At 33.4% G+C, this 22514-nt stretch overlaps 1 protein-coding gene across 1 annotated transcript in view; it reads right to left on the bottom strand.

Annotated features, from left to right (window-relative positions):
- Nucleotides 1-18615, bottom strand: part of LOC140442636 (uncharacterized) — a 40382-nt gene extending 21767 nt beyond the window's left edge. Inside the window, exons 1-3 of the mRNA XM_072533641.1 lie at nucleotides 18423-18615; nucleotides 18175-18369; nucleotides 13922-14038 (exon numbers count right to left, since the gene is read on the bottom strand). Coding sequence (XP_072389742.1) covers nucleotides 13922-14038; nucleotides 18175-18369; nucleotides 18423-18504 — 394 coding nt within the window. The 5' untranslated portion in view covers nucleotides 18505-18615. The remainder of the gene's footprint in view (nucleotides 1-13921; nucleotides 14039-18174; nucleotides 18370-18422) is intronic.
- Nucleotides 18616-22514: the final 3899 nt, after the last annotated feature.

Consider the following 22514-nt stretch of genomic DNA (forward strand, 5'->3'; position numbering starts at 1 on the left):
CGAGCACTGCCAGATATTTATTTAATGTAACATATTATAATACACTCCAATTCAATTTCAGGTTATACAATTCAAAGAATTTCAATATAGTTTTGCTGTGATCCTTCCTAAAAATAATTTATGTTAATTTCTAAACATAAAACTATAACAAATGTTCAAACAATAAGCCATTTTGTACTAAGCAGTATCCCAATCGATTGTAAAATTCTCGTCTAATATTAGCCAGAACACGTGGCGTTATTTTTGCACACTCTTCAATAATTCGCATTTTTTATTTTAATGCTTCTATATCTGTAAATTTTTGGTCAGGCTTTGGTATGGCTTTTAATAATATCCTCAGGCTTTCCTGTCGACCAAATCCTTTAATTTTGAACATTTGGTTTATTATTGAATGTAAATGTACATTCATCACTAAACAAAATGTTTTTTTAAAATTGTCTGTCTGCATTAGCCCTCTCTAAAATTTCATAACAAAAATTCCGCTCGTCACTCAACAGCTCCTTCTCTTAGTTCTTGAGAAGGAAAGTTCTTCTATTAATAATATTAAATAAAAGAGAATCTTCCTAGATTAAAAATCTGACCCTATAGATGCTCACAGACAGCTGGTAAATGGTATTCTAGAAAAAACTTTCAGCGATTAGCCAGTCGCCGGCGCTCGGTCCACAGCGACATTCGACGCCTAAATGTTTCAGTAGAAACCTAAGACTGGTGAAAACACTGAATCTTTCTTTTGGAATATCAGTTATCTCGACTCTTTGTGTAGTGTCTTTTCCATTTTCGAGAAAAATAAAATCTTCTATCTCAACATAGAGTTGAAAATAATACATGGAAATTAAAAGGTTTTGTGTTTTGTTCGTCTTCTCTTCTCTTCTTCTTTTTATATACCTTTTCTTCTTCTTTTTATAATTAATTAATTCCTCTGTAATTTTCCGGGTTGTCCGATTTGTATCGCTTTATGAAGAGAGGTATTAGGATGCTTGATCTCCATTCTTGAGGAAGTCTGTTTTGTTCTATTATTTTTTGGATTAGTTTTAGTAGTTGTTTGGTCAGATCTGGTCCTCCGTACTTTAGGAGTTCGTTCGGTATTCTGTCCTCTCCTGGTGATTTTCTATTTTTGGGTTTTGTTATGTCTGAATATTAGAAATTATTATGAAGTATTAGGTGGTTTAATTGAAGTGGTGTTAGAACTACTGCTTAACAATATTGTTGCTTGTTTCTAAAACATACCACTCTGATTTTGTAAACCTTATTTTAGTCATTTTCTTATTATTTCGTCATTAATAATATTAAATAAAAGAGAATCTTCCTAGATTAAAAATCTGACCCTAAAGATGCTCACAGACAGCTGGTAAATGGTATTCTAGAAAAAACTTTCAGCGATTAGCCAGTCGCCGGCGCTCGGTCCACAGCGACATTCGACGCCTAAATGTTTCAGTAGAAACCTAAGACTGGTGAAAACACTGAATCTTTCTTTTGGAATATCAGTTATCTCGGCTCTTTGTGTAGTGTCTTTTCCATTTTCGAGAAAAATAAAATCTTCTATCTCAACATAGAGTTGAAAATAATACATGGAAATTAAAAGGTTTTGTGTTTTGTTCGTCTTCTCTTCTCTTCTTCTTTTTATATACCTTTTCTTCTTCTTTTTATAATTAATTAATTCCTCTGTAATTTTCCGGGTTGTCCGATTTGTATCGCTTTATGTAGAGAGGTATTAGGATGCTTGATCTCCATTCTTGAGGAAGTCTGTTTTGTTCTATTATTTTTTGGATTAGTTTTAGTAGTTGTTTGGTCAGATCTGGTCCTCCGTACTTTAGGAGTTCGTTCGGTATTCTGTCCTCTCCTGGTGATTTTCTATTTTTGGGTTTTGTTATGTCTGAATATTAGAAATTATTATGAAGTATTAGGTGGTTTAATTGAAGTGGTGTTAGAACTACTGCTTAACAATATTGTTGCTTGTTTCTAAAACATACCACTCTGATTTTGTAAACCTTATTTTAGTCATTTTCTTATTATTTCGTCATTAATAATATTAAATAAAAGAGAATCTTCCTAGATTAAAAATCTGACCCTAAAGATGCTCACAGACAGCTGGTAAATGGTATTCTAGAAAAAACTTTCAGCGATTAGCCAGTCGCCGGCGCTCGGTCCACAGCGACATTCGACGCCTAAATGTTTCAGTAGAAACCTAAGACTGGTGAAAACACTGAATCTTTCTTTTGGAATATCAGTTATCTCGGCTCTTTGTGTAGTGTCTTTTCCATTTTCGAGAAAAATAAAATCTTCTATCTCAACATAGAGTTGAAAATAATACATGGAAATTAAAAGGTTTTGTGTTTTGTTCGTCTTCTCTTCTCTTCTTCTTTTTATATACCTTTTCTTCTTCTTTTTATAATTAATTAATTCCTCTGTAATTTTCCGGGTTGTCCGATTTGTATCGCTTTATGTAGAGAGGTATTAGGATGCTTGATCTCCATTCTTGAGGAAGTCTGTTTTGTTCTATTATTTTTTGGATTAGTTTTAGTAGTTGTTTGGTCAGATCTGGTCCTCCGTACTTTAGGAGTTCGTTCGGTATTCTGTCCTCTCCTGGTGATTTTCTATTTTTGGGTTTTGTTATGTCTGAATATTAGAAATTATTATGAAGTATTAGGTGGTTTAATTGAAGTGGTGTTAGAACTACTGCTTAACAATATTGTTGCTTGTTTCTAAAACATACCACTCTGATTTTGTAAACCTTATTTTAGTCATTTTCTTATTATTTCGTCATTAATAATATTAAATAAAAGAGAATCTTCCTAGATTAAAAATCTGACCCTAAAGATGCTCACAGACAGCTGGTAAATGGTATTCTAGAAAAAACTTTCAGCGATTAGCCAGTCGCCGGCGCTCGGTCCACAGCGACATTCGACGCCTAAATGTTTCAGTAGAAACCTAAGACTGGTGAAAACACTGAATCTTTCTTTTGGAATATCAGTTATCTCGGCTCTTTGTGTAGTGTCTTTTCCATTTTCGAGAAAAATAAAATCTTCTATCTCAACATAGAGTTGAAAATAATACATGGAAATTAAAAGGTTTTGTGTTTTGTTCGTCTTCTCTTCTCTTCTTCTTTTTATATACCTTTTCTTCTTCTTTTTATAATTAATTAATTCCTCTGTAATTTTCCGGGTTGTCCGATTTGTATCGCTTTATGTAGAGAGGTATTAGGATGCTTGATCTCCATTCTTGAGGAAGTCTGTTTTGTTCTATTATTTTTTGGATTAGTTTTAGTAGTTGTTTGGTCAGATCTGGTCCTCCGTACTTTAGGAGTTCGTTCGGTATTCTGTCCTCTCCTGGTGATTTTCTATTTTTGGGTTTTGTTATGTCTGAATATTAGAAATTATTATGAAGTATTAGGTGGTTTAATTGAAGTGGTGTTAGAACTACTGCTTAACAATATTGTTGCTTGTTTCTAAAACATACCACTCTGATTTTGTAAACCTTATTTTAGTCATTTTCTTATTATTTCGTCATTAATAATATTAAATAAAAGAGAATCTTCCTAGATTAAAAATCTGACCCTAAAGATGCTCACAGACAGCTGGTAAATGGTATTCTAGAAAAAACTTTCAGCGATTAGCCAGTCGCCGGCGCTCGGTCCACAGCGACATTCGACGCCTAAATGTTTCAGTAGAAACCTAAGACTGGTGAAAACACTGAATCTTTCTTTTGGAATATCAGTTATCTCGGCTCTTTGTGTAGTGTCTTTTCCATTTTCGAGAAAAATAAAATCTTCTATCTCAACATAGAGTTGAAAATAATACATGGAAATTAAAAGGTTTTGTGTTTTGTTCGTCTTCTCTTCTCTTCTTCTTTTTATATACCTTTTCTTCTTCTTTTTATAATTAATTAATTCCTCTGTAATTTTCCGGGTTGTCCGATTTGTATCGCTTTATGTAGAGAGGTATTAGGATGCTTGATCTCCATTCTTGAGGAAGTCTGTTTTGTTCTATTATTTTTTGGATTAGTTTTAGTAGTTGTTTGGTCAGATCTGGTCCTCCGTACTTTAGGAGTTCGTTCGGTATTCTGTCCTCTCCTGGTGATTTTCTATTTTTGGGTTTTGTTATGTCTGAATATTAGAAATTATTATGAAGTATTAGGTGGTTTAATTGAAGTGGTGTTAGAACTACTGCTTAACAATATTGTTGCTTGTTTCTAAAACATACCACTCTGATTTTGTAAACCTTATTTTAGTCATTTTCTTATTATTTCGTCATTAATAATATTAAATAAAAGAGAATCTTCCTAGATTAAAAATCTGACCCTAAAGATGCTCACAGACAGCTGGTAAATGGTATTCTAGAAAAAACTTTCAGCGATTAGCCAGTCGCCGGCGCTCGGTCCACAGCGACATTCGACGCCTAAATGTTTCAGTAGAAACCTAAGACTGGTGAAAACACTGAATCTTTCTTTTGGAATATCAGTTATCTCGGCTCTTTGTGTAGTGTCTTTTCCATTTTCGAGAAAAATAAAATCTTCTATCTCAACATAGAGTTGAAAATAATACATGGAAATTAAAAGGTTTTGTGTTTTGTTCGTCTTCTCTTCTCTTCTTCTTTTTATATACCTTTTCTTCTTCTTTTTATAATTAATTAATTCCTCTGTAATTTTCCGGGTTGTCCGATTTGTATCGCTTTATGTAGAGAGGTATTAGGATGCTTGATCTCCATTCTTGAGGAAGTCTGTTTTGTTCTATTATTTTTTGGATTAGTTTTAGTAGTTGTTTGGTCAGATCTGGTCCTCCGTACTTTAGGAGTTCGTTCGGTATTCTGTCCTCTCCTGGTGATTTTCTATTTTTGGGTTTTGTTATGTCTGAATATTAGAAATTATTATGAAGTATTAGGTGGTTTAATTGAAGTGGTGTTAGAACTACTGCTTAACAATATTGTTGCTTGTTTCTAAAACATACCACTCTGATTTTGTAAACCTTATTTTAGTCATTTTCTTATTATTTCGTCATTAATAATATTAAATAAAAGAGAATCTTCCTAGATTAAAAATCTGACCCTAAAGATGCTCACAGACAGCTGGTAAATGGTATTCTAGAAAAAACTTTCAGCGATTAGCCAGTCGCCGGCGCTCGGTCCACAGCGACATTCGACGCCTAAATGTTTCAGTAGAAACCTAAGACTGGTGAAAACACTGAATCTTTCTTTTGGAATATTAGTTATCTCGGCTCTTTGTGTAGTGTCTTTTCCATTTTCGAGAAAAATAAAATCTTCTATCTCAACATAGAGTTGAAAATAATACATGGAAATTAAAAGGTTTTGTGTTTTGTTCGTCTTCTCTTCTCTTCTTCTTTTTATATACCTTTTCTTCTTCTTTTTATAATTAATTAATTCCTCTGTAATTTTCCGGGTTGTCCGATTTGTATCGCTTTATGTAGAGAGGTATTAGGATGCTTGATCTCCATTCTTGAGGAAGTCTGTTTTGTTCTATTATTTTTTGGATTAGTTTTAGTAGTTGTTTGGTCAGATCTGGTCCTCCGTACTTTAGGGAGTTCGTTCGGTATTCTGTCCTCTCCTGGTGATTTTCTATTTTTGTGTTTTGTTATGTTTGAATATTAGAAATTATTATGATGAAGCATTTGGTGGTTTAATTGAAGTGGTGATAAAACAGACAAATTATATCTTTTAAGTGATACCAATTAAATAGTTCTATTAAATAAATTAAACATATAAACAGGTTTATAAAACTCTGTTAATTTTTCAGTAAATTTAGGGATTTAAAGGGATTATTTTATTTTTTGTTGAAAATTTTTTTAGCGAAGTAGTTTGGTATCTCGGTAAGTCCAGGTTTTTTAACTCCGCCTACAGGATCATTGACATACTACCTCAATGATCTTGTTGCCGGTCCTAAGCCCGGAAAAAGGAGGAAGGTTCTTGGGTCAGATTAGCACTTTAGCCAAGTTAAAAAAACCTTGTCTTTTTTGAAAAAATATTTTTTTTTGGTTTTCGGAACAGACTATTTATGACTTATTTTAAAAATTTGCGACTCTCAGATTAAAGATGTTGCTAAAACATTTTATAGTGAAGAAGTTGCGTGACCAGCGGAAGGTTCTAGTAGTTTTAAAAAGATCAAGAACGATCTAATCGAGAATGGAGACAACATAACGACAGTCGAATTCCAGTCAGCAGATGAGTACTTATGAAAATAATCAGGGAAATGTCCCGTAAAATTAATGTAACTTCTAGTCAAACCAATGAGAAATTAGAAATTTCTAGAAATTGTAATTAGAAATTCAAAAATGTTTACAGTAAAGTCGAGGATGAATTAAAAAAAGTAAAAACGTTTTTTGGATCAAAATCGAAAGATCAAAACATAAATATGTAAAATTGATTTCACATTACAATCAATTGTGGTTAAGTCCCATATAATAATGCCAAACCAAAACAATTACAGATTCTTCTGTAGTATTTATATAAGTAGTATTCATACTTTTAATTCAATTAAGTCGTGATAAAATCCACAATTAGTACCACGTTTTAGTATACAGCTGTGTGGTGATTTGAAACCATCAGTTTTGATTTTTGTATTCTGAAAATATAGTCGGCAATTGATTTTTGGCATAAGTTAGCGTTTTTTGCAAATCCACTATAATTTTGAAATTACCTGCTCTTATAGTATCTTGGTAGACTTTTAGTTTATTAAGCTTCTGTAGAAGGAGCTACTAGACTGCAATAACATTAAGACATTAAGTTACGTATTTTCTGTAAATACTGTATACTACTGAATAAATATAGTATATCGAGGTTCTGAACCATTGACCGGCAAAAAAGTGGCCAACCTATAAATTTCCAAAAATAAAAATTCATTAGAAGTTTTATGCACTGATTTATATTGTATACTCAACATCTTTTTATTTTTAATACAAAAAATTTTCATTACTGCTTGATTCTTTAGCATAATTTATTTAATTAGAGGGCTACAACAAAAAATAGTGTAATATCGAAACGAATTACAAACAACAAAAATTAAGAGTGAACTTGAACAACATTGTCTTATATCGGATATTATGCCCTAAAACAACAATAACCGTTTGCATACGATTTAGGAGGGAAAGGAACAAATTTTAAATAAAAACATGCTTTTTCACGAAGCTTCTTCTTCTTTCTGGCTGGCCTGTTTGACTTCTGACCCTACGATGAAGTTTATCCCAAAGATGTTCGATGATATTCAGATAAGGCTCCAGGTTGGCCATTCTAGAGTATTAATTCCTATTTCCCCTTAAGTAATTTGTTACGATTTTTAATTCATATTCATTTAATTAATATTTGTTATCATGCATAAAGTCAAAATTGTCTCAATAAATGAACCAAATGGAACTACTGTGTGTACTGCTCGAATTTTTATTTTTGGCAATTTATAGGTTGGCCACTTATTTTGTCGTTCAGTGTACCTTCATGTAGCATGGTTAAGCTAAATATTAGGTTTTTATGGAATTAAACCACAATTATTGGTTGTGACTGTAATGAAAATCACATTTTTAATTAACTATTTGAAACCAAATTTCTTCTTTATTTGGAGCTATTTCTGCAAGTCTGGGTAAAATCTATTCTTGTAGCAAATCTAAAAACATTTTTGAATTTAAATTTTACTCATAGAAAAATGGTCCAATAATATTGTGTTTAAATATTCCTAACCAGACATTTATTTTTCGACGATATTGGGTATGGCTTTCAATAATATCCTCAGGTTTCCTGTCGACCAAATCCTTTAATTTTGAACATTTGGTTTATTTTTTAATGTAAATGTACCGTTCGCGTCATAAAAAACTGGTACAACTCTTATAACCGAAAATCGTGTTTTTCAAGTTGTGTAAGTTGTTCTTGTCACATGTGCCATTCTAATTTCTAGGGCACTGTTGCCAGTTGAACGAAAATATTATATGAAACCAGCTAAAAGCAGGGCTGTGTGACAGACCGCCAGTTTTGAGTATTCTAAAAACTAAAACATCGAACATTCTAGATCAGTCAGTCACATTAAATTTGTTTAAACATGCATCCTAAAAAATTCTCATATTAATTTTGTAATTTTTCATCATCTCAATTAAGTACCCATACATTGATTTGTGTTTTATTATAATTTATGAAAATATTTCAATTCAAATATAGTGATAGATAAAATCAATCTAGACATAACTTTAAGTTATTATAATAAAACATTACAGTGAGGTATTGGATTTTAACTGTCACGTTTTGAAAAGCGTTTTTTCGCCCCGGATAATTTATAGTTTATAATCTACGTAGGATAAAGTATCATGTTAGTTTTTGTTAATGTTATCGTTCATGTAATAAATAATAAATAAATCTTGGTAGTAGGCCTGTTACTAAACTTATTGACACAAAATACAGTTCGTGTTCGGTAGGTAATTAAAGTAAAAAATTACATTGATGCATTCCAATGTTCCCTGTTTTGTTGTTAATGTTTTTTGTTGTTAATGATAAAAATAATACCTATCTAAAAATTTTATACATTTTTAAACATTATTTTTTTTATTTAGATTTGGTGCAATTCCGTTATCTATGATGGCAACAACCAATTAATTCACGAACCATTGTATCCAGTCTGATCCCAGGTTTACATTGGGAAAAAAAAGTGTACCAGTTTTATATGACGGGAAGTGTACATTAATCACTAAACAAAATGGTTTTTTAAAATTGTCTGTCTGCATTAGCCCTCTCTAAAATTTCATAACAAAAATTCCGCTCGTCACTCAACAGCTCCTTCACTTAAAATCCACAAGGAATATAAGTTCCTGTAGTTTGCTGTATACAATATATAACAAAAAATTTTATTAAAAATCCTTTATAAAAGGTATATAATTTAAAAATTCCAATCGGGCTATATCACAAAATGTTTTCCGAATCCATATTCCATTATCAGTGCACTAGGTGGGTATACATGTATTGAGCCACTAAATATGTGGGTAAAATCCCCTTAAAAATTGTTATTTAAATTTAGTTTACATTATATGGTGATACATTCTATGTTAAAGTTACCATTGGATTTGGTAACTTTAATTATTAATTAACTTTAAGCAACTCAAGAGATGCTTTCATCAGGTCCTCGTAGACACATCGTCTCAGGACCAGCAACTTCACGTGGAGTCATACGTCGCCATGTTACCAAATCCAATGGTATCTTTAACATCATAGAATGTATCACCATATAATGTAAACTAAATTTAAATAACAATTTTTAATGGGTTTTTACCCACATATTTAGTGGCTAAAATAAGACATGTATACCCACCTAGTGCACTGATGATGGAATATGGATTCCGAAAACGTTTTGTGATATAGCTCGATTGGGTTTTTTAAATTATACACCTTTTATAAAGGATTTTTAATAATTTTTTTTCTCCTTCTCTTAAGTAGTTCTTGATGACATTGAAATTTATATGAACGGAAATTATTCATTTTCAAAATTTTTAAGACCGTGGAATTATGAATATTAAAATGGTCTGCAATGGTCCGAAATCTTATTTTAGGATTTTCTACAACTGCTGTTAATACATTTATTTAATTTTGATTTTCTAAATTTCTTGGTACCTCAGCAATATTGTTTGTACAGGTACAATTAGAAATCAGGGTCCCAGCATTTTCAAAATTTTGTAAAATCCTTTGAATTGTTGAATGACCTGGAACTGGTTTATTGCGATATCTTACGCTAAATAAAGAACTGACAATTTGCGCACTATTGCCTGAATAAAACATTTTTATTATTACTACTTTCTCCTCACCTGAATACATTTTTAATCAACTTTATTGTTTTTTAAACCATAAATCACAAAATAAAAATTTTGGCAATTCAAATATTGTCAAATATCAGAAACACCAATATGACCAAACGCAACATGTCATACACATTCTTGCACAGCGTGTGGCCTGACTTTAAGGGGTGGCCTGAAAAATGTATTATATTCTTGCAAAATCTTGAAATACGTTTAATTCGTAGAACAATTTTAACATTTGTTTTCGATACATGTTTCAGTCCTTTACAAATAGTCCTTTACAATTTCGAATTTTCCACTGGGTTTCCTATGGCCCGTTTGACGATATATATATATATATATATATATATATATATATATATATATATATATATATATATATATATATATATATATATATATATATATATATGGTAGGGCAATCTTTTGTCCTGGGGCTGAGAAACCGGCCCCAAAGGCGGAAGAATCAATGGTTTGGTCAACGGCATAAGAATATAGAAGACAACGAGAAACCACTATATTAAAGATCCCTATGGATATCTCTAGTACAATTATAATGGCTGTACAACTCAATAAAAAGTCGCATACTGATCATGGACATCGGAGACCAAGATCCGGCAAGAGAGGTCATTCCCATGACCCCAGGGCCTCTCAGGTCGTTAATATGCAAAATTCCTGTGAAATACCCAATAAAACACCTTTAAGAAAAGTCCACACGAATTGTCTGAAGAGGATATCCACTTGGAACGTTAGGACGATGGCTCAATCAGGAAAAATCCAATGCGCAATTAAAGAAATGGAACGCATGAAAATAGAAATAATGGGCATAAGTGAAATGAGGTGGCCTGACTCAAGTTATTGTGATATAGAAGACTACAGAGTATACTATTCAGGATCAGAAAATGGTAAATATGAGAATGGGGTTGGAATTATCACGCATAAAAGTATAGCCAAACAAGTCAACAACTTCATACCAGTGAACGATAGAATCCTCCTGTTACAAATAAATACGTCACCGGTGAACACAAACATCATACAAGTCTATGCACCCACAGCAGACCATAGTGAAGAAGAAATATCAGAATTATACAAACAAATAAGCAACCTTATAAGAGATATACCGAGACACGAACTCCTTATAATCATGGGAGATTTCAATGCAAAAATAGGTAACGGAAAAGAAGGGCAACATATTGGTCCACATGGATTAGGAGAGAGAAATCAACGCGGAGAAACAATGAGTATCTTTGCAGCTGAGCATGACTTAATCGTGCTAAACACATTTTACAAACTACCGCCTAGACGCCTGTATACGTGGAAATCACCTAGAGACAACGGAGAAGACGTTATTATTAGAAATCAAATAGACTATATGCTTGTTAACAGAAGATATCGAAATAGTTTCAACAGTATTAAAACCTACCCAGGCGCTGATATTCAATCTGACCACAATCCTTTAGTGGGCGTGTATAGAACTAAGTTAAAGAAAATACGCGGAAAAACTGTAAAAAAACATGACATGAGAAAACTGAAATGTAGCGAAGTAAAAGAAATAGTCAGCAAAACATTAAATAGAAAATTTAAAGAAATCGATAATACAACGGAAAGCACAGAAGATAAGATAGAATCCCTTAAGAAAACAATAGACGACATTAAAGACAATTTTATGAAGAACGAAGAAGGTAAGAATAAGACATGGATGACGACAGAGATTCTGCAACTAATAGAAGAAAGAAGGAAAAACAAGAACGATAACTCCATGTATAAAACATTACAGCGAGAGATACAGAGAAAGATCAGAGAAGCCAAACAGAAAGAACTGGAGAAAAAATGCCAAGAAATCGAAATTCTCCAAAGTAAATACGACGACTTCAACGTGCATAAGAAGGTAAGAGAAATTACAGGTAAATGTAAAAACAGAAGAATAAGTAAACTTGTTAATGACAATGGAGAGATAATCGTGGACAAAGAGAGTATCAATGATACCTGGAAAAATTACATAAGAAATTTATTTTTTGATGAGAGAGAGAACCAGCCCCCAATACCTACGGAAACAGGACCACCTATACTAGTGGCAGAAATAAGAGCAGCCATAATATCACTAAAAGAAGGTAGAGCTCCAGGACCAGACGGAGTACAATCTGAATTTCTTAAACTTCTTGATGATGAATCTTTAAGAGTACTATGTAAAATCTTCAATAATATCTATGACACAGGCAATATCCCAAAAGATTGGCTACTTTCAGAATTTATTACCTTACCAAAGAAACAGGGAGCAAAAAAGTGCGGAGAATATAGGCTAATAAGTCTAATGAGCCATACATTAAAACTTTTTCTTAAAATTATACATCGTAGAATATACAAGCTATGCGAAGAGAGAATACAAGACACACAGTTTGGATTCATGAAGGGCGTAGGTACAAGAGATGCACTGTTTAGTCTACAAGTATTATTTCAAAGATGCAGAGATATGACTTGCGATATTTACACCTGCTTTGTGGACTACCAAAAAGCATTTGATACAGTTCAACACCAAAAAATGATGGATATTCTAACAAAAGCCCAAATGGATGATAAAGATCGGCGTATAATACAAAATTTATACTGGAACCAATCAGCCACAATAAGAACGAATTTTGGAGGTGAACCAACGGAAATGATCCAGATTCTACGAGGCGTTAGACAAGGTTGTATACTTTCACCTATATTATTTAATCTATATTCAGAGGAAATATTTAGTGAAGCCTTGGAAAAATGCGAACATGGAATACTTCTAAATGGAGAACGCCTAAACAACATCCGTTAAGCAGACGACACCGTTATTTTTGCAGACAGTTTGAACAGTTTACAGCAACTGATAAACAAAGTAAATGAAGTAAGTGAAATATTTGGACTTCAAGTAAATATAACAAAAACTAAATTTATGATCATCAGCAAAAATAAAGTTAGAGACGCTCAACTACTTATCAATAATACACCAGTGGACCGAGTAAAACAGTATAACTATCTTGGAACAACAGTAAATGAACAATGGGATCACTCACAGGAAATAAAATGTAGAATAGAGAAGGCTAGGAGTGCATTCAATAACATGGCCAAACTCTTTAAAAGCCACAATCTTAATCTGGAGATAAAAGTAAGGCTCCTACGATGTTATATCTTCTCAATATTGTATTACGGAGTTGAATCCTGGACACTAACTGAAGCAATGGAGAAAAAACTTGAAGCCTTCGAGATGTGGCTATACAGGCGAATTCTAAGGATATTATGGACAGACAAGATAACCAACGAGACCGTATTACGAAGAGTGGGCAAAGAAAGAGAGGTGATGTATACCATTAAAAGGAGAAAGTTGGAATATCTCGGACATATAATGAGAAACAGCACTAAATACAGATTACTGAAGGTAATCCTACAGGGTAAAGTATTCGGAAAGCGAGGAATTGGGAGAAGGAGAATATCATGGTTGAAGAACCTGAGGAAATGGTTCTCCACAACAACAAGGAATCTATTTAAAGCATCAGTCAATAAAATGATTATAGCCAGAATGATTGCCAATATTCGGAACGAATAGGCACTGAAAGAAGAAGAAGAAGATATATATATATATATATATATATATATATATATATATATATATCTAATATATATATATATATATATATATATATATTTAACGTGATATATATATATATATATATTTAACGTGATATATATATATATATATATATATATATATATATATATATATATATATATATATATATATATTGATATCTGATATATCAGGTCACTGATCACGGTTATCAAAGTTAGCAAAGAACAGTAGTATAGTGATGGTTCATATCATTTTTAGAAATGGGAATGTTTTTGATGCTAAGAATCGAACTCATGTGCTCTGGCTAGAAAGCCAGAATCTTAGCTGCTGAGCTATAGCCGCCAAACATATAACCATTATGTAAATAACATATAACCATTATTTACATGCACCACAATCTATTAAGTACTTATTACTTAATATTATGCAAATAGATATAAAGGCACTGCCATAATCACTTACAACAATCTTATTAATACAATATACCAATATATTATTGAAGTATATATTTTAATTCTTGATTACCAATAATAAAATATACTTTAAATTTCTACCTGTAGGTGCTGCTGCAGTAGTGGCTGGAGCAGATCCTAGAAGTGAAAAACTAGTAGTGGCTGGAGCACTAGCTTTTGGAAGCGATAATCCAAATTGAGGAGTTGTTGCAGGTGTAACTAAAAATAATTAAATTATTTTACATAATATTATGTATATAGCCAAAAATTTTAGCTGAACAAATGTTCAGTACATAGATATCAAATTACATAGAGTTAAATATTATATATATATATATATATATATATATATATATATATATATATATATATATATATATATATATATATATATATATATATATATATTAGGCGAGTCTTCTACAGCTTGCACTGTGCCTTGCATCCTAATTTCCAGCATTTTCTGTCAAAGCAATCTTCAGTTTTTAAATCTCTGTCTTGGTCTACCTGATTTTCTTCTAGCGGATAGACGTTCCTCACCATATTAAGTCTAGTGTGCCGGCAACATCGTCTCCAATAGTCCATTTCCATTGCCATAATTTTTTATTTGTTTTTTTTTAATGATTTCCCAAAATTCGGCCGTAAAACCCAATACTTTCTATTATTGTTTTATAAATTTTTCTTTTATTTTCTTTTGTTATTTTATTATTCAACAATAGTCTGTGTAGCTGTCTAATGGCTGATCTTGCTTGACCAATCCTAGAATGTATTTCTTTGTTACTCCCTGCTTTTGATGTTATTTGGACTACCAAGTATTTATAGGTTTAAGTTGATTTTGTTTTGTTTGATCCTGGACCGAACATGCCACCAACATAGAGGTACTCCAAAGAATCGGAAAGGAGAAAGAAATCGTGAGCACAATCAAACAAAGAGAGCTTGAATATCTAGGCTACATATTGAGAGACGATAAGTACCGTCTACTGCAATTGATTGTCCAGGGGAAAGTAGACAGTAAGCGAGGGCCAGGCAGGAGAAGACACTCGTGGCTCCAAAATCTGCGGAAGTGGTTCGGGCTCACGTCGGTCGAACTATTCAGAAGCGCCGCAAACAAGCTCAGAATAACCATGTTGATAGCCAACGTTCGCAACGGACAGGGCACTTGAAGAAGAAGAAGTTGATTTTGTAGTTTCCATTTTAACTCCGCGAGTTAATTGAGGGTCCGAGTAATGCACTGGAGTTGGCTTGTTTAAGATCAAATGGGAGGTATGAAAGAAATCAACCATACTGGTGGAACGAGCAGCTTGAAAATCTGAGGACAAATTGCATGAGAGTAAGAAGGGAGTGTAAGAGTTTAAGAAGAGTACAAGCAGGATATTTGGAAGAGAGAATAAATGAATTAAAGCGAATGCAGAATGAATACACGAATGGGATAAGAAGATCTAAGAAAGAAAGGTGGAGTAACCTGCTTCAGGATCTCGAAAGGGATATCTGGGGCAGGGCTTCAAAATTGTCTGTACCGAATTGAAGAGGAAAAAGACACCCTGAGAAAACTCCGTTTGTTACGGGAACTGTTTCTGCAGGTGGAGGATAGACATGACAGGGTTATTGGTTTCGTAGATGCGGAATCTTTTACTGAGTTGGATCTCGGCGAGGCTGTTGGGCGGATGAAGATCCGAAAGGCACCTGGCATAGATGGAGTCTAGAGACAGTAAGACTCGCCGCACTAAGATACCCGCAGGTTTTCCTGAGATTGCTAAACAAACTACTTGAACAACAGCAGTTTCCAACAATGTTGAAAGAAGCTAAGGTTGTCCTTATCCCGAAAGGTAGAGGTGAAGAAGAAGAGGTACGGCCAATTTGCCTTCTTACTTCGATAGCTAAATTGTACGAACAGCTTGTAAAAGGCCGCCTTGAGCGAGAGCTAGAAGAAAAGCATGCGCTGAGCGACCGCCAATATGGTTTTAGGGCCAAAAGATCTACCATAGATGCAGTCACAGAAGTAACCTCTTTAGTTACGCAGGTTACAAGGCTCTTATCCTGCTTGACGTCAAGAATGCCTTTAATACAGCATCATGGGAACAAATCATGTCCAGGCTGAGAGAATTGGGCGTTAGTGAGTACCTGGTCAATGTAATTGACAGATACTTTACTGACAGGTCCATAAGAGAAAAAGATACCAGCATTGGTTTGTCGCAGGGTGTTCCGCAGGATTCAGTACTAGGTTCGTCCCATCCTCTGGAATGTCCTGTAAGACGAGGTGTTGAGGCTATAGATGCCAAGGGGATGCATTCTTGTAGCTTATGCCGATGATCTCGCACTCGTTGCGAAGGCGAGTCAGAAAAAGGACATGTCTAATGCGGCTAACATAGCCCTGCATCGCATTAGTAGGTGGATCAGAGAGAACGTTCTACAGCTAGCGCCTCAGAAAACTGAGGTGTTAGTTGTTAAAGGCAGCCGGGAAAAATCCTCTCTTTGCTTTATAGTGGAAGGTGTGGAGGTTGCACCAGTTAAATCGATTAAGTATCTGGGAGTCTGGTTGTCGGAAGGATTAAGGTTCGGAGTACACATCCAAAAGAGGGTAGAGAAGGCGAACCGAAATCTGGAGGCAATGATACGGCTGACGCCAAACATTTAGAGTGCCAGGTAGCACCAAAAGAAAGGTGTTAAATGGAGTTTTTCAGTTGGTGGTAACCTACGCTGCCCCCGTATGGTGTAGCGTACTAAACACTGCGAAATACACTAAGCTGATGGAGACTTCACAAAGGGCTGAATGCACCTTAGGGTATCTAGCGCATATAGGACAGTTTCAAATGAGGTTTTATGTCATTGGAGTGGTGATACTGATCGTTTTGTTGTGCAAAGAGCGAGCAAGGGTGTATGTGAGGAGTATGGATGTAAATATAGATGAAAATGAGAGAGAAAGAACGATAGTAGAATGGGCGAATGATAGCAGAAAGGGCAAGGTGGACGAAGGAGCTTATTAGTTCCTTAGTAAGTTCAGGAAACTAGACTACTTCCTGACGCAGTTTCTGACCAGACATGATAGTTTTGGCACCTTCACAAATAGAATAGGCAAATTAAGCCCAGGCAGACTGTACTGTTTGTGGGGTACCGGACACTCCCGCCCACATTTTTAACTGTCAGAGATGGGCAAATGAGAGGGGATATTTCAAGAGGCGAATGGGTTATGGGCTGGATGAAAGAAACGTAATGTTGAGAGGAGAGAAAGAATGGAGAGAAGTACACTGTCTGATTTCTGGGGTGATGAAGAAAAAAGAGCAGGAGGACAAAGGAGGAAATTGAGCAAGGATCTGAAATTTATGATTAATATTATTTATTAGTTTATGGCCTAACATCTGAAACATTTTTTGATTTATAGTAATAGGTTTTCAGACATCTGGTAATATGGCAATTAAAAAAAAGGCTGATTTTATAGTTCCCATTTTAATTTTTATTGTTTACCTCATATTTTTGTAAAGCTGTTGTACTGCTTTTATAAATCTTTTATTTATTCCTTTTTTTTTCCATTGCTACCTAGAGCATTGAACATGGTACACTATCATATGCCTTTTCCAGATTTATAAAGACTACATGAGTTGAAATGTTATGGGCTAATCTTTTTTAAATAACCTGCTTTAGAGAAAATATGTTGTCTATACAGGATCTGCCTGCACGAAAGCCATTTTGTTCTCCATCTGTCGTTTCTTTTTCAATTTTATTCTTTATTATTTTTCCATAGAGTCTTGAGACTGAATTTACATTTAGTCCCTTGTAGTTTGAACAGTTCTTTCTATTTCCATTTGCGTAGATGTTTATGTACTTTTGTCCACTGAGGTGGACAAATAAATATTAGAATACTTAATATATAAATATATTAGAAAATATCTTTCATTCTATAGAGGGCAGTATATTATATACTGTAAAACATGAATGACTGACTTTTCTCTCTAAAAGTCTCTCTTTGCTTACAGTACAAGACATGCTTTGCTTGATTGGAAACTCATCAGAAAGTGCCATAACTGAAGAAGACTCAGAAATAGCACATTTTACAGTTATATGCCTTTAAGTTTATTCTGTGTGCTATCTAGTTCTGATATATTTTTATTTACTATCTCATAACAGTAAAATTGTACTGTTAATTTTAAGAAAGCACTTAAATTCTCCCAAATACGTTCATTATATTATAGCTGTAATTGGTGTAATAATTATTACATATTCTCTTTTTATTCATTTTGTCTTATGGACCTCACTTTTATTGCACTTGTTTTCTATTTAATCAATTTGAATATGTTATGTTTAAAAGTTGCTATGTAATGTAAATATGGTACAAATATTTTATAATTGCATGTACTTACTTGTAGTTGATGATCCAAACGGTAAAGTCGTAGGAGTAGCAAAACCAAAGGAGAGGGTTGTTGGGGCTGTATTGGCTTTTGTAGTTAACCCAAATGAAACAGGCTGACTTGAGGGAGTTGCAAACAATGAAGGTTTACTTTGGTCTTTATTATCTCCTGAACCAAATGTGCTTTGAATTCCAGTAGTTGAAGATACTAAAAAAAACAATGTTTGGTTTTGGATTGTTTTAAAATTTTAAAGATCTTACCTATTGGATTCGATGGCAAAGTAAAACCAGAGGCAACGGTTTTTTGAGTTGGAACTGGGGTGGCTCCAAACGAGAACGACATGATTAACACTTATTTTTTAACTTATATTTCCGAAATCAACCAGCAATATAAAATAAAACTCCAACGTTTTGAAGCAAGGTTATGAAATTTAGCGTAAACTTATTCGGATGTGATCGGAGCCGATCGGAGCTATTCGTTTGTAACAAGAACACAAACGAAAAGGTAGGCAACACACAATCCAAGACTCAAAAAATAAGATAAGCACTTTTACAATAAGTGGATTAATTGTTTTTGTCTTCTGAAGATAAAAGATGATAATAACTTTTCATTTTTTTGAACTTACAAAATCATTTTTACAAACTTATAAAATTATTTTTAGTTTTGAATTTGTGTTTTTGTTACAAATTGTGTTACATGTATCGAAAATTATCTTTTTTATTAAATTAAATGAGTCTGTGTAACTTTTATTATTTTTTAACAATTCAATTGATCATGCCCAGTATTTTTTGTATAACATTTTTATTATTGGGTTCTTTCTGATTTATTTTTATCTATCAGATCTCATACCATTTTTATCGAATGTTTTTTCCAAATATTTTAGTTTAGACATTCTTTATTGTATCTTATTAGGATTAAATTTTACTCCAATATTTCTAGCACGTTCTAATACTATTAAGGATTCTATTATGTTCTTTAAGACTATTTGCAAATATTAAAAAATCATCAAATTAGATGAAACGTCCATCAATATGATCAAAGTTCTCAAAGTTAATACTTTGAAAAAATTCAGGAGAAATTAAATATTAAAAAAGCACTTAAACACTTATCATGGCCACTGGTTGGGAGTCAATTATAAGTGACCATCCAATAAGTTAAAAAAAATGTTATTTTTTTTAGATTTTAAAGAGGGATTCTATCAAGTTCAGCTAGTTGAGAGGTCCAGTAGAGTGTATACCTACATTTGGAACTCCCTTTGTAATTTGATGTCCATTCCGATTAAATTTTAGTCCTATTAGTTGAAATTGATAGAACTGGTAAAACACTTACAATAAAATTGACTCCCAAACAGTGGCTACGATATTTATAGACATTATTTTTAGGTATTTCGTAATTGATACAGTGCTTTTTAATAACTAAACTTAGCTGTACGTATAATTTTCAGTCATAATCCTAGACTTCATGCCTTAATTCGCGCGGTTTACCGATATATCGATATTGCATTGACACCCGTTCTAAGGAATCGATTTCTTATTCCGATCAATACATCTCTCTCTCGTTATTCGACGCAGTGTTGCCTATGTCAAACATAATTTCGTAGTTCTTTAAACTTTTTCAGATGCCAAATACAAAATTTTACCCAAATTGTTCGGATTTTAGATTAAAGTATAATAATAATTATTTTATTTTTATTTATAACTTTTATTTCATATAGCTGTTATATATTTCGTAATATTTGATTGTGTTATATTTTGAACAATGCCAAAAGCTAATTCACAAAATCCTGTAGCGGCTCCCTCTATGATAACAATATCCTAAAATCATTTTGATTCTTTACTTTCGCAACTTACTAATTCTAATAAACAAGTATCTGAAGAATTTTTGGTACAAGTCAGAGATCTTATTAGAACTCCTGCACATATACCAGGAGATAATTTCGTTAAATGTTCTGCTCGCTTTGATGGTACAGTTAACGCTGATGTTGAAGCTTTTTTCGACAATGTAATCACTTTTAATGACTGTTCCCAAATAAGTGATGAGAATTTCTCTTCGTAGTCTATCCATGCTGCTTAATGGATTTGCTGTTACATGGTGGCAAGGTATTAAAAATATAAGTATCACACGGGAAGATGCTGTACGAGCCCTAAAATATCCCCATTCAAAAAACAAAAAGTATTCTCGTGTGAACAAAATTTTAGTGAACCTACTGAATTATTTGCTTCTCATATTCCAGCTTTGCTTGTACAATTACATTTTGCCCTAACTGAAGAGGTTCAGCTCGATATGGTTTATGGCTTAATGGTACGTAAATGTGCCGCGTCGCGATGGCCAATACCTTATTCTTAATCAACTTTCTCCTACTTTCAAACAAATTTATATATAATTTTTTGGCCTTCATCAAGATCCCACATTTTTTGTTCTTCTTCTATTACATGTCTTACTGCAACTTTCCAGTTTTGTTCTGTAATATGTTGTAAAGACTCCTATAACAATTCACGTACAGCTTGTATATAACGTATTTTTTCTAGCCACATAACTTTTCATTTGTGCCCAAATGAGTTCAATTGGATTTATTTCGCAGTGGTATTGTGGAAGTCTAAGGACTGTGATGTTTCGCCTTTCCGCCATTTTGTCAGCTACGTATTTCTTGAACTTAGATTTATGTTGCCGGGCAATTTTTAAAAGTTCTGCTTTTACCATTCTATCTTCGTAAGGCAGATACTTATTCCGCAGCCAGTCAAGAATATCCTGTTTCTTCCACGCAGTCGTTGGAAGTCTTTCTACTAGTCGTGAATGATAAGGTTCATTATCTAATACTATAATTGAATTTGGTGGTATGAGTTCAATCATCTGCTCAAAATACTCTTCGAAAACATCAGCTGTCATCTCCTCGTGATAGTTTTTTGTGCTTTTGGACTGATATTCCAACAAACCATGCTTAACAAATCCTTTTTCACTGCCAATGTGAGAAATTATTAATCTACTGCCTTTACCAGAAGGTGGGGAGATACCAGTAGACCAACCTTCCATAAAGGCTTGCCTGGAGCTTAATATATTTTTATCTGAATTTTTTTTAGAGTATGACCCGAGTTTACCCACGTTTCATCCTGGTAGAAGATGGGCCTTTCTTCAGTCCGGAATTTTCGTATGGATCTTAGATAATTTCTTCTCCAACATATTATCTCCTCCCGGTCAATCAAAAGTGATTTTCGGTCTGATTTCTCCCACCAGAAATTTAATTCTTTTAAAACTTGCCACAATTTAGTTCGTCCGATATAAGGCGATACGGGTCGTCTCTAACTTCTTGTAAAATTTTGTTTAGGTTTGGTATTTCTTTTTTGAAAAAAAATCATGAATTTTCCTTCGAATGCAATTTTTGGCAAATTCATCAATTTCAATAGGCTTTTTCTCTCTCTTTAAGTGTTCGTTTTTGTTTGGGTTAGCTATACCGCGTTTTTTTCTTTGTGATAGGAACCTATATATAGTTGACTCTCCTACGCCAGTTATGTTGGCACAACTTTCGACTATGTTGCGAACAGTGTTTGTGGGATTTTGAGAAACCAGAGCATCGTGAACATTCAGGACAATAGTCTTCTCTCTTAGTGAATAGACAGACTTACTGACTGTACGCAACAGTACCGGTGTAAAACTTGATGATGTTGATGATGAAGCCATCACAAACAATCCAACAAAACGAGCACGAGCGAAAAGTACATATATGTTCGTAGGTATATGGAATAAAAAATGACTCACGCACTGCATATAATTCGCAAAAGAAATATTCGAGACGCTAATTACTGCCGTAGACGCGGAAACACCGACGAGCCGTAAATTACATGCGATCAAAAACGTACTAAACAAAAACAATCTTTTCGTTCGTAATAACTTCACCCTTTTAAGTTAAGTTTCGAATGCAAACTGAACACACGAGGCACGTGGCCAAAGCCGGCATCTTTATACCCATTATATTATTCAAAATCTGGGGAATTCCATCCTAATTATATTGCAACGAATAGTACCTTCGGATATGAATTCCAGGTTTTCTAGTAAAGTGATTAAACGCGAAGATTAGTATTGAAATATCCATATATAGATAGAGATAAGGTATTCTTATTTACAAAATTGTTAATGGTTAAATTCTTATTTTTATGAATATAATATAATAACCAACATTAGCCGTGAAAGTTTTAATTGTTTTTTTTTTGCTAAATATATTAGTATTAAAATATTATCAATATTATATGTAACAGTATTGAAACATTTTATTATTATTTAATGAATAAACACCTCAGGAGCGCCTATGATTTACGACCGTTTTATGAGTTTGAGGCACATTTCGTGCTCTCAACAAT

This window comes from Diabrotica undecimpunctata, chromosome 6, assembly GCF_040954645.1.
Source record: "Diabrotica undecimpunctata isolate CICGRU chromosome 6, icDiaUnde3, whole genome shotgun sequence".
NCBI classification, from domain to species: Eukaryota; Metazoa; Arthropoda; class Insecta; order Coleoptera; family Chrysomelidae; genus Diabrotica; species Diabrotica undecimpunctata.